The 13,296-nt window shown below is 44.2% G+C and overlaps 1 protein-coding gene across 8 annotated transcripts in view; it reads right to left on the bottom strand.

The window, feature by feature from the left end:
* Positions 1-13,296, bottom strand: part of LOC109901897 (protein cordon-bleu) — a 73,993-nt gene that overhangs the window by 42,642 nt on the left and 18,055 nt on the right. For 7 of the 8 annotated variants that reach the window (XM_031788371.1, XM_031788394.1, XM_031788390.1 and 4 more), the window contains exon 2: positions 1,126-1,341. In XM_031788371.1, coding sequence (XP_031644231.1) covers positions 1,126-1,341 — 216 coding nt within the window. Of the gene's footprint in view, positions 1-1,125; positions 1,342-3,524; positions 3,651-13,296 lie in introns of those variants that run through there. The other variant, XM_031788386.1, reaches the window with a different exon arrangement.

The raw sequence follows: 13,296 nt of genomic DNA, 5'->3' as shown, positions 1-13,296 counted from the left end.
TAAATTAAATAAATGAAACCCACAGTCTCATCAGCTGTCCGGGTGGCTCGTCACAGACCATCCCGCAGGTGAAGAAGCCGGATGTGGAGGTCCTGGACAGGCGTGGTTACATGTGGTCTGCGGTTGTGAGGCCGGTTGGACGTCCTGTCAAATTCTCTCAAACGATATTGGAGGTGGCTTATGGTAGAGAAATAAACATTCTCTGGCAACAGCTCTGGTGGAAATTCCTGCAGTCAGTATGCCAATTGCACTCTCCCTCAAAGCTTGAGACATTGTATTGGGTGATAAAACTGTACCTTCTGGAGTGACCTTTTATTGTCCCCAGCATCAGCTTCTTCATATGCCACACCTGTCAGGTGGATGGATTATCTTGGCAAAGGAGAAATGTTCAGTAACAGTAATGTAAACAAATTTGTGCATTAAATTTGAAAGTAATAAGCTTTTTGTTCGTATTAGAAATGTTAATTTTATTTCTTCTCATGAAACATGGGACCCACACTTTACATGTTGTGTTTATATTTTTGTTTAGTAAAGATAGCTAGTTGAAATGTTACTGATAGTCTAAAGATGGACTATCCAAATGAAGTGTTACCCAAATTACTTGGCAAAGAGCATCACTCGGAGTAAAAGGCAATGGAAAAGACGGCCCCAAGTGAGAGAGATGACGACCACTGTATGAGCCTGATCCCAGATCTGTTTTTTTTCTGTCCAGAGCAGTTGGCAAGACTTCAGACAGACCTGGGACCACTGTCCAATATTGGTTCACAAAAAAAAAATACTTTTAGAAACTCTCACATGCCACTCATTAACAGCATTAACAGAGGCCCTTGTCTTGTTTTCTGCATGAGGGCTGGAGTCCTGGATGGCCTGGTCTGATTCACTCACTACTCCAGCAGAAAGAGCGAGAGACCCTCATTAAGGCCAGAGAGGCTCTGGCAGGTCAGCTTCTCACATACTGATTCTGGGCCACTGAGGGAACCTTGAAAAGGCCTCTCTGATCAGATACCAAACAGGGCCACATCCACATACATAACAGAATCTGTGAATTGAGGGTCGAAGGGGTAATGTGTACGTGTGCATATGTGACGTGTGTGTGTGTTGGTGTGTGCGTGTGTTGCCTCTCACCTGCCGTCCACTGTGCTGCTGGTCTGGTAGCCTTGAGGCAGAGTGATATGGAGGTCTACGCTGGTCCTCATCATGTTCTCCTTGGTGTCCATCACCATGCTGCCCATACTGCCCTGCGCTGAGCCTCCCCCATCAGGCACGGCGTTACGGAAGATTCTCCTGGGGGCGGGCTCGGGGGCCGGGGGCGGAGGAGGGGCTCGGGACTTCATCCTCTTCCTGGGGGACAGACAGAGGTTAAACACTTATGGCTGGGGGCAGTATTAAGTAGCTTGGATGAATAAGGTGCCCAGAGTAAACTGCCTGCTACTCAGGCCCAAATGCTAATACACTGCTCAAAAGAATAAAGGGAACACGAAAATAACACATCCTAGATTCCTTTACATAGTTGATTGTGCTGACAACAAAAATCACACAAAAATGATCAATGGAAATCAAATTTATCAACCCATGGAGGTCTGGATTTGGAGTCACACTCAAAATTAAAGTGGAAAACCACACTACAGGCTGATCCAACTTTGATGTAATGTCCTTAAAACAAGTCAAAATGAGGCTCAGTAGTGTGTGTGGCCTCCATGTGCCTGTATGACCTCCCTACAACGCCTGGGCATGCTCCTGATGAGGTGGCGGATGATCTCCTGAGGGATCTCCTCCCAGACCTGGACTAAAGCATCCGCCAACTCCTGGAGAGTCTGTGGTGCAACGTGGCATGGGTGGATGGAGCGAGACATGATGTCCCAGATGTGCTCAATTGAATTCAGGTCTGAGGAACGGGCGGGCCAGTCCATAGCATCAATGCCTTCCTCTTGCAGGAACTGCTGACACACTCCAGCCACATGAGGTCTAGCATTGTCTTGCATTAGGAGGAACACAGGGCCAACCGCACAAGCATATGGTCTCACAAGGGGTCTGAGGATCTCATCTCGGTACCTAATGGCAGTCAGGCTACCTCTGGCGAGCACATGGAGGGCTGTGCGGCCCCTCAAAGAAATACCACCCCACACCATGACTGACCCACCGCCAAACCGGTCATGCTGGAGGATGTTGCAAGCAGCAGAACGTTCTCCACGGCGTCTCCAGACTCTGTCACGTCTGTCACATGTGCTCAATGTGAACCTGCTTTCATCTGTGAAGAGCACAGGGCGCCAGTGGCGAATTTTCCAATCTTGGTGTTCTCTGGCAAATGCCAAACGTCCTACACGGTGTTGGGCTGTAAGCACAACCCCCACCTGTGGACGTCGGGCCCTCATACCACCCTCATGGAGTCTGTTTCTGACCGTTTGAGCAGACACATGCACATTTGTGGCCTGCTGGAGGTCATTTTGCAGGGCTCTAGCAGTGCTCCTCCTTGCACAAAGGAGGAGGTAGCAGTCCTGCTGCTGGGTTGTTGCCCTCCTACGGCGTCCTCCACGTCTCCTGATGTAATGGCCTGTCTCCTGGTAGCGCCTCCATGCTCTGGACACTACGCTGACAGACACAGCAAACCTTCTTGCCACAGCTCGCATTGATGTGTCATCCTGGATGAGCTGCACTACCTGAGCCACTTGTGTGGGTTGTAGACTCCATCTCATGCTACCACTAGAGTGAAAGCACAGCCAGCATTCAAAAGTGACCAAAACATCAGCCAGGAAGCATAGGAACTGAGAAGTGGTCTGTGGTCACCACCTGCAGAACCACTCCTTTATTGGGGGTGTCTTGCTAATTGCCTATAATTTCCACCTGTTGTCTATTCCATTTGCACAACAGCATGTGAAATTTATTGTCAATCAGTGTTGCTTCCTAAGTGGACAGTTTGATTTCACAGAAGTTTGATTGACTTGGAGTTACATTGTGTTGTTTAAGTGTTCCCTTTATTTTTTTGAGCAGTGTATATGCATATTATTAGTATATTTGGATAGAAAACACTCTGAAGTTTCTAAAACTGTTTGAATGATGTCTGTGAGTATAACAGAACTCATATGGCAGGCAAAAACCTGAGAAAAAATTCATTCAAACTCATGTCTGTCGCATTACAATGTTTTTCTATTGTCTGTCATTTTACTGTATAATGCTTCATGCTTCAATATATCAATTACAGTAAAAAACCTTTTCAACGTTTTTTTGAGTGCAGGCGGCACCGCTACACTGCACCAAAATACATGCCGCTAACTGCACTGATGGCAGGACTTTGAGAGAAGATGATGTAAATCATTAGTGGTCCTAACTTTCACTATACCTGACTATGTACAGTATTTGACACGTGTCAGAGGAACAAATTGTAGCTTTGTCTCAGCACACACCATTATCTTGACTATAATATACAGTTTACAATGATTCATGCTTTTTCCCTTATAGGTATATTGAATAGCTACACACTTTCTCCCTACTGAGCAAACAGTATGAGATAAATCTGCACCACTCACGTCAAGTCAGTCCTTGGGCTTCTGTATTTCAGTCCGTGTTTATGTTTATAAATCCTTCCCAAGGACTACAGGGAAAAGGTCTCTTCTAGGAGCCTTGAAGACACCTTGTTCTTTGAAGGTGGAGAGTAGGCATGCATGTGAACATTCAACAAACCACTGTGCTTGGACTCTAACCTCACCTAAATTAATTATTAATAACTAAGTCCGGCATCCATACACCGCCACAGAGCAATTGAACCATTGAAATACAATTGTTCCAAACACTACATAGAGGGCGATTAAATGAAAAGAACTACATGATCAAAACCAGTGTAGTATACCAATATGAATGGGTCAGGTAGACACTGCACCTGTGTGTTTGAAATTGGGGCAACAACTTGCACATCTCCGCTCAAGACAGATCTTAGTGTGCCCTTGTCTCCAGCCCAGGACCCATTGAGTCAGCCAACACACACACACACACACACACACACACACACACACACACACACACACACACAAAGAACCTTTTCGGGCAAAGAGAGTCTCCCAAAGAGAGAAGGAAACTCCGTTACTGAGCTGGGCGGTAAGTGCAGCTTCCTCAGTGATAATCAGTGACTGGGTTACAAATGGACCTTTCACAAAACCACTCAGTCCGCTCTCTCCACTTCATTGGCCAGTTATGAAAGGAATCAACCCAAGATATTTTTTTAACCGAACACAAAATCCAATGGAAACACATACAAGATTTTGTTGAACGACTGTGAGAAGGTCACTTCTAGTGACTTTTTAAAAGGACATTGTAATCCAAAATGCATGAAAATGTAATTATGTTCTCTTCCTTTGAAACTCATCTGTAAATCGAGGACAGTTTCATTTTATCTCTTGAGCTCAGTGATATCACCAGCCAATTCTATATTAACCCCCAAAATAATTTAGCTAGCGTAACGTTACTGTATCTTAGCTAACAATTATAATAGGGTTGGCTATACTTTCAGGATTACAAGCTAGCTAGCTAGTTACCTTGGAGGTTTCTTGGATGATCTGATGAGAATCTGAGGACGATTTATAACTTCTAACTTTCCACAGGGCACAAATGTCAATTCAGTGTCTATTCCATGTTGGTTCAACTTAATTTCATATCTGTAAGGTCCCTCAATCGAGTAATGAATTTCAAGCACAGACACAAATCACAAAGACAAGGTAGGTGTTTCAATGCCTAGCAAAGAAGGACACAGTTTGGTAGAGGTGTAAAACATTTTTTTTTGAATGTAACATCCCTTTGAGCAAATTAACTTTTTGTCCCGAATACAAAGCGTAATGCTTGGGGCAAATCCAACACGTCACTGAGTACCACTCTTCATATTTTCAAGCATGGTGGTAGCTGCATCATGTTATGGGTATGCTTGTCATTAGCAAGGAGTAGCCCAAATCTACACTGGAGTTACATACCATGACAACATTATATGTAACCGAGAGACCCCGGTTACAGTTTTGACTTAAATCAGCTTGGAAATCTATAGCAAGACTTGATGATTGTTAGACAGCCATTTTCAACAGGCAATTTGAATAATGTTTTAAAGAATAATGGGCAAATATTGTACAGTCCAGATGTGCAAAGCTCTTAGAGACTTACCCAAAAAGACATACAGCTCTAATTATTGTAGGATTACATTGCAGTAGGGATTGTCAGAGATAGTGTAACCATAGTGTAACTATGATATGGTCAACAACATCCCCAACAGTACAGCACAGGGGACTACAGTAGGGAGTAGCCAGTGACTAACAAACCAGCTAGGTGTTGAGAGGAGTGGCCTACTACTGCTATAAACCTAACCTAGCTGTTTAAACCCAGTGGGAGTGTGTAAGCATCACAACAAGCCCCACAGCACAGGAACTGCAGTAGCTGTAGGGTATCTAGCTAACCAGTGAATAGATACTACTTCTATAACCTGGCAATTTGTTACCCTGGTGTTGTGTTAGACTGATTACGAGATTAGTCTCTGTGTGCATGGGACTGTTCACATTCCAAGGCCCAAATAAGGCTCTGCTCCCCTCTAGGCAACTATCCAGATAGAATAAGTCAACCCCTCTGTGCTCTTTCTGCCACAGGCTCAAGTTCATATCAATAATGCTCTCTGTTGTATTGGACAACAATAAAGGAAGCAGTGAGTCAGTGGGAGATACAACTCACTGGCTAACTCTGCAAGGAAAGACTGATAAGAGCTTGTACTGTATGAGGTTCATAAGTTATCCTGACAAAATCATTCTGGAAATATAAATATTCCTTCCTTCCCTGGGTCTTATTAAAATAGTGGAATATGTTAGTAGAGTTTGGGACTGTAGTGTATTAGAAGCAGGAGACTGTTTAGAAGTTGAAGGTAGGGGAAACACTAGCTGCATCCCAAATGGCACCCTAATCTTTACATGGTGCATCACTTTTGAGCAGAGCTCTATAGGCCCTGGACAATCTAAAGTAGTGCACTATAAAATGGACAGTGTGCCATTTGGAACACCTGTCATGGCCCGTTCTATGCAACACAATGGGATTAGCCCCAAACAATGGGTGCACTATTCTCTAAAAAGTAGGAATTGTGAATTTAGGCATACTACGGAGTAATAAAACAAAAGTGACCCATTTCACTCCAACAGACATTTATTTTACTGACCATAATTAGCATATGAAATACCTGCATATTATTAGTAACTACATACTATACTACATATGAACTAGGATCCTATTGGAACATACTGCTATTTGTGTACTGTGTGTAAGATAAAGGAAAATCTTAATAATCTATTTCCTGACATTAGTGCTTTTCTTAGCATACAATAATATGAAAGTTCTGATCAAAATATATACATTGAACATTTGATTTAAAAATGTATTAATAATAATAATATGAAGGGACAGAGGAGAATAAACAAGTAAATGTCAGGAAATAAATTACTTCTTTGGGTAATTATGTAGTCCACCCCATTGTGCCTATTGTCTGCTAAAGCAGCTTGATCTGGTTTTAGAAATCTTTGGCCATCTCATTTGGGATCTTTTAATTCCACAACAGACTAGCTATTGATTAAGGACTGAGGGAAAAAAACTGCCTTCATTTGGAGGGTGTCCAAGTGCTGAGAGAAAGAGAGACTGTCAGCACACATCAATGAGAGACTGGATTGCTACTAGCGTTCCCATAGACTTCCAGTAATTGATCTTGACGATCTACATGCATTTAAAAACTCGGCAGAATCGCGGCAGAAATATATATAAAGTCTCCTGAGTGGCACAGCGGTCTAAGGCACTGCATCACAGTGCTTGAGGAGTCACTACAGACCTGGGTTCGATCCCAGGCTGTGTCGCAGCTGGCTGCGACCGGGAGACCGATGAGGCGGGGCACAACTGGCCCAGCATCGTCCGGGTTAGAGGAGGGTTTGGCCTGCCGGGATGTCCTTGTCCCACCGTGCTCTAGCAAATCCTGTGGAGGCACATTGGTGTGGCTAGCTTCTGGGTTAAGCGAGCAGTGTGTCAAGATGCAGTGCAGCTAGGCAGGGTCGTGTTTCGGAGGACGCATGGCTCTCGACCTTCGCCTCTACCGAGTCTATATGGGAATTAATGGGACAAGACTAACTACCAATTGGATACCACGAAAAAGGGGTAAAAAGTACAAAACATTTTTTTACTAATATACACACACACACACACACGTCAAAAGTTTGGACACACCTACTCAAAGGGTTTTTGTTTATTTGTACTATTTTCAACATTGTAGAATAATAGTGAAGCCATCAAAACCAAGTGAAGCTGGTTGATATAATGCCAAGAGTGTGCAAAGCTTCCATCAAGGCAAAGGGTGGCTACTTTGAAGAATCTCAAATATACTTTAATTTGTTTAACACTTTTTTGGTTACTACATCATTCCATATGTGTTATTCATAGTCTTGATGTCTTCACTGTAATTCTACAATGTAGAAAATAGTAGAGATAAAGAAAACCCTGGAATGAGTAGGTGTCCAAACTTTTGACTGGTACTGTATATTAAATTACATCATATTTTTTGCAGCTGTTGCAACAATGTAGAGTCACCTCTGCTAAAATAATATAGGGAAAACACTACCTTAAGAAGCTCTTTAACCCTTCCACACGTTAGAACCAATGCTATTCTTGTCGGTTGTCACTTGAGTTTCCCCCTTATTGAGCAGAGGACAGACAGCCAGTGAATACCCTCAGCCACTCCACAGAGCAACAATGGCAGCATGCTCTCTGGGAGCCATGGTGTTCTCATAGCAACCTATATTTACACCACTAGGAGAGAGAGACTTGCTCTCTATTTGGTGGCAGCTGGGTATTTATGACATATGCTGCAAAAAGTGAATGACCCAAATGCATCTAGGGGACATTTGAGCTCCACAAAGGCATTTGTTTGCAGTTGCTAAGAGCATGCAGCTTCGTAATTCAGCATATGCCCCCACTCTCAAATTACAAACTTAGAAGGGTAGACTAAAGCCCACCCTATTTTATTGCTGAGATGGCAAGGACTTCATTGGCTTTCTGAGGATAACAACCTGGCCAGTGAATTCTCTGAAGTGTCCATTTAAAACTCTATTTGGCTCTACTACAATACAATACAATACAATACAATACAATACAATACAATACACAGTTCTCTGAGAACAGTAACACGGAAAACACCAACAGGTAGCCTAAAGTCAAATCTGTATAATAATGTATCAAGAAGTAGATGATGGTTTTTAAATGTTGGTTTTAAAATGAAAACATAAGCCAATTAATATTTTCATATAAACTCACTGTCAACTGCATTTATTTTCAGCAAACTTAACATGTGTAAATATTTGTATGAACATAATGTTCAACAAATGAGACATAAACTGAACAAGTTCCACAGACATGTGACTAACAGAAATGTAATAATGTGTCCCTGAACAAAGGGGGGGTCAAAATCTATAAATGCATTTATGGGGGGAAAGGCCCTAGCCCTCACCCTCTGATCCAACAGGTCCCAGACATGCTCAATGGGATTGAGATCGGGGCTCTTCGCTGGCCATGACAGAACACTGATATTCCTGTCTTGCAGGAAATCACGCACAGAATGAGCAGTATGGCTAGTGGCATTGTCATGCTGGAGGGTCATGTCAGGATGAGCCTGCAGGAAGGGTACCACATGAGGGAGGAGGATGTCTTCCCTGTAACGCACAGCGTTGAGATTGCCTGCAATGACAACAAGCTCAGTCCGATGATGCTGTGATACACCGCCCCAGACCATGACGGACCCTCCACCTCCAAATCGATCCCGCTCCAGAGTACAGGCCTCGGTATAACGCTCATTCCATCGACGATAAAAGTGAATCCGACAATCACCCCCGGTGAGACAAAACCGTGACTCGTCAGTGAAACCGTGACTCGCTTGTCATCCAAGGTGGCATAGCAGTTCAGACGTCTTTTGTCCTCGTCTTGTCGTGTCCTGTATATATATATATTTACAACTTTTTCACATACATTTTATTTTTATTTTCCATCAACTCATCTTCAAAACACTCTCCTGCAACCCGCCTCACCAATGTATATTTATAAAAAAGTATTATTTACCTCAGATCTGTAATCCTCCAAGAAGCTAGCCAGAAACTCCAAGAAGCTAGCCTGAAACTAGCCAGAAGCTAACCCAGAAGCTAGTTCAGAAGCTAGTTAGCTCCTTTACTGGCAAATCGTTAATATTCAGCTAACCACGGTTTGTGGTCATCAGCTATCCTTTAGCTCGAAAATCTATCGCCAGTTCTGTACGGCGCAGCGCGGCTCGGAACGGAACATACCGGACCAATTTTTCTCTCCATGTCCCTGGACATTCATACCCGGATCTCACAGCTAGCTAGCTGCTATCCGTGTGACCATCGGAGCTAGCAAGCTCCGTCAATCACTCCTGAGTTCCATCAATCACACCTGGGCTGCAGTCACCTATCCGGACCCGTTTTACTGCCTTCGCGGAGCCCCACCGGGCCTTCACAACTGGACTGCCGACGTTATCTACCCGAAGGAGTTATTCGGCCGGCTCCTCCGTCGCGACGTTACCTGAACGCCCATCTGCGGCCTGCTAACCGTTAGCTGTCTTACCGGCTGCTATCTGAATAGACAATCGGACAATTTTTTTATTATTATTATTATTATTTTTTTTTATTATTTTTTTAATTATTATTATTATATTTTCTTCTTGGGCCTCTATAACTATATCTATTGTTTTTATTTTTGTTGTTGTTGTGTGATTTGGATTAATCCCCTCTACCACACGGAACCCCACTAATCTACTGACGGAACGTAAGGGGTGGCTAACAGACCTCCATCCTATGCTAGCTTGCTACCGATGCCCTGGCTAGCTGTCTAAATCACCAACCAACCTCTCCACTCACCGGACCCTTTTGATCACTCGACTAAGCATGCCTATCCTTAATGTCAATATGTCTTGTCCATTTCTGTTCTGGTTAGTGTTTATTGGCTTATTTCACTGTAGAGCCTCTAGTCCTGCTCACTATACCTTATCCAACCTATTAGTTCCACCACCCACACATGCAATGACATCTCCTGGTTTCAACGATGTTTCTAGAGACAATATCTCTCTCTTCATCACTCAATACCTAGGTTTACCTCCACTGTATTCACATCCTGCCATACATTTGTCTGTACATTATACCTTGATGCTATTTTATCGCCCCCAGAAACCTCCTTTTACTCTATGTTCCAGACGTTCTAGACGACCAATTCTCATAGCTTTTAGCCGTACCCTTATTCTACTCCTCCTATGTTCCTCTGGCGATGTAGAGGTGAATCCAGGCCCTGCAGTGCCTAGCTCCACTCCTATTCCCCAGGCGCTCTCTTTTGATGACTTCTGTAACCGTAATAGCCTTGGTTTCATGCATGTTAACATTAGAAGCCTCCTCCCTAAGTTTGTTCTATTCACTGCTTTAGCACACTCTGCCAACCCGGATGTTCTAGCTGTGTCTGAATCCTGGCTTAGGAAGACCACCAAAAATTCAGAAGTTTTAATTCCAAACTACAACATTTTCAGACAAGATAGAACTGCCAAAGGGGGCGGTGTTGCAATCTACTGCAAAGATAGCCTGCAGAGTTCTGTCCTACTATCCAGGTCTGTACCCAAACAATTTGAACTTCTACTTTTAAAAATCCACCTCTCTAAAAACAAGTCTCTCACCGTTGCCGCCTGCTATAGACCACCCTCTGCCCCCAGCTGTGCTCTGGACACCATATGTGAACTGATTGCCCCCCATCTATCTTCAGAGTTCGTGCTGCTAGGCGACCTAAACTGGAACATGCTTAACACCCCAGCCATCCTACAATCTAAACTTGATGCCCTCAATCTCACACAAATAATCAATGAACCTACCAGGTACCTCCCCAAAACCTTAAACACGGGCACCCTCATAGATATCATCCTAACCAACTTCCCCTCTAAATACACCTCTGCTGTCTTCAACCAAGATCTCAGCGATCACTGCCTCATTGCCTGCATCCGTAATGGGTCAGCGGTCAAACGACCTCCACTCATCACTGTAAAACGCTCCCTGAAACACTTCTGCGAGCAGGCCTTTCTAATCGACCTGGCCGGGGTATCCTGGAAGGATATTGATCTCATCCCGTCAGTAGAGGATGCCTGGATATTTTTTAAAAATGCCTTCCTAACCATCTTAAATAAACATGCCCCATTCAAGAAATTTAGAACCAGGAACAGATATAGCCCTTGGTTCTCCCCAGACCTGACTGCCCTTAACCAACACAAAAACATCCTATGGCGTTCTGCATTAGCATCGAACAGCCCCCGTGATATGCAGCTGTTCAGGGAAGCTAGAAATCATTATACACAGGCAGTTAGAAAAGCCAAGGCTAGCTTTTTCAAGCAGAAATTTGCTTCCTGCAACACTAACTCAAAAAAGTTCTGGGACACTGTAAAGTCCATGGAGAATAAGAACACCTCCTCCCAGCTGCCCACTGCACTGAAGATAGGAAACACTGTCACCACTGATAAATCCACCATAATTGAGAATTTCAATAAGCATTTTTCTACGGCTGGCCATGCTTTCCACCTGGCTACTCCTACCCCGGACAACAGCACTGCACCCCCAACAGCAACTCGCCCAAGCCTTCCCCATTTCTCCTTCTCCCAAATCCATTCAGCTGATGTTCTGAAAGAGCTGCAAAATCTGGACCCCTACAAATCAGCCGGGCTAGACAATCTGGACCCTTTCTTTCTAAAATTATCTGCCGAAATTGTTGCCACCCCTATTACTAGCCTGTTCAACCTCTCTTTCGTGTCGTCTGAGATTCCCAAAGATTGGAAAGCAGCTGCGGTCATCCCCCTCTTCAAAGGGGGGGACACTCTTGACCCAAACTGCTACAGACCTATATCTATCCTACCGTGCCTTTCTAAGGTCTTCGAAAGCCAAGTCAACAAACAGATTACCGACCATTTCGAATCTCACCATACCTTCTCTGCTATGCAATCTGGTTTCAGAGCTGGTCATGGGTGCACCTCAGCCACGCTCAAGGTCCTAAACGATATCTTAACCGCCATCGATAAGAAACATTACTGTGCAGCCGTATTCATTGATCTGGCCAAGGCTTTCGACTCTGTCAATCACCATATCCTCATCGGCAGACTCGACAGCCTTGGTTTCTCAAATGATTGCCTCGCCTGGTTCACCAACTACTTCTCTGATAGAGTTCAGTGTGTCAAGTCGGAGGGTCTGCTGTCCGGACCTCTGGCAGTCTCTATGGGGGTGCCACAGGGTTCAATTCTTGGACCGACTCTCTTCTCTGTATACATCAATGAGGTCGCTCTTGCTGCTGGTGAGTCCCTGATCCACCTCTACGCAGACGACACCATTCTGTATACTTCCGGCCCTTCTTTGGACACTGTGTTAACAACCCTCCAGGCAAGCTTCAATGCCATACAACTCTCCTTCCGTGGCCTCCAATTGCTCTTAAATACAAGTAAAACTAAATGCATGCTCTTCAACCGATCGCTACCTGCACCTACCCGCCTGTCCAACATCACTACTCTGGACGGCTCTGACTTAGAATACGTGGACAACTACAAATACTTAGGTGTCTGGTTAGACTGTAAACTCTCCTTCCAGACCCATATCAAACATCTCCAATCCAAAGTTAAATCTAGAATTGGCTTCCTATTTCGCAACAAAGCATCCTTCACTCATGCTGCCAAACATACCCTTGTAAAACTGACCATCCTACCAATCCTCGACTTTGGCGATGTCATTTACAAAATAGCCTCCAATACCCTACTCAACAAATTGGATGCAGTCTATCACAGTGCAATCCGTTTTATCACCAAAGCCCCATATACTACCCACCATTGCGACCTGTACGCTCTCGTTGGCTGGCCCTCGCTTCATACTCGTCGCCAAACCCACTGGCTCCATGTCATCTACAAGACCCTGCTAGGTAAAGTCCCCCCTTATCTCAGCTCGCTGGTCACCATAGCATCTCCCACCTGTAGCACACGCTCCAGCAGGTATATCTCTCTAGTCACCCCCAAGACCAATTCTTTCTTTGGCCGCCTCTCCTTCCAGTTCTCTGCTGCCAATGACTGGAACGAACTACAAAAATCTCTGAAACTGGAAACACTTATCTCCCTCACTAGCTTTAAGCACCAACTGTCAGAGCAGCTCACAGATTACTGCACCTGTACATAGCCCACCTAAAATTTAGCCCAAACAACTACCTCTTTCCCAACTGTATTTAATTTTTATTTATTTA

This window comes from Oncorhynchus kisutch, linkage group LG2 (assembly GCF_002021735.2).
Source record: "Oncorhynchus kisutch isolate 150728-3 linkage group LG2, Okis_V2, whole genome shotgun sequence".
NCBI lineage: Eukaryota > Metazoa > Chordata > Actinopteri > Salmoniformes > Salmonidae > Oncorhynchus > Oncorhynchus kisutch.
The sequence above is the reverse complement of the archived record's forward strand: the minus strand, read 5'-3'. Positions and strand labels throughout refer to the sequence as shown.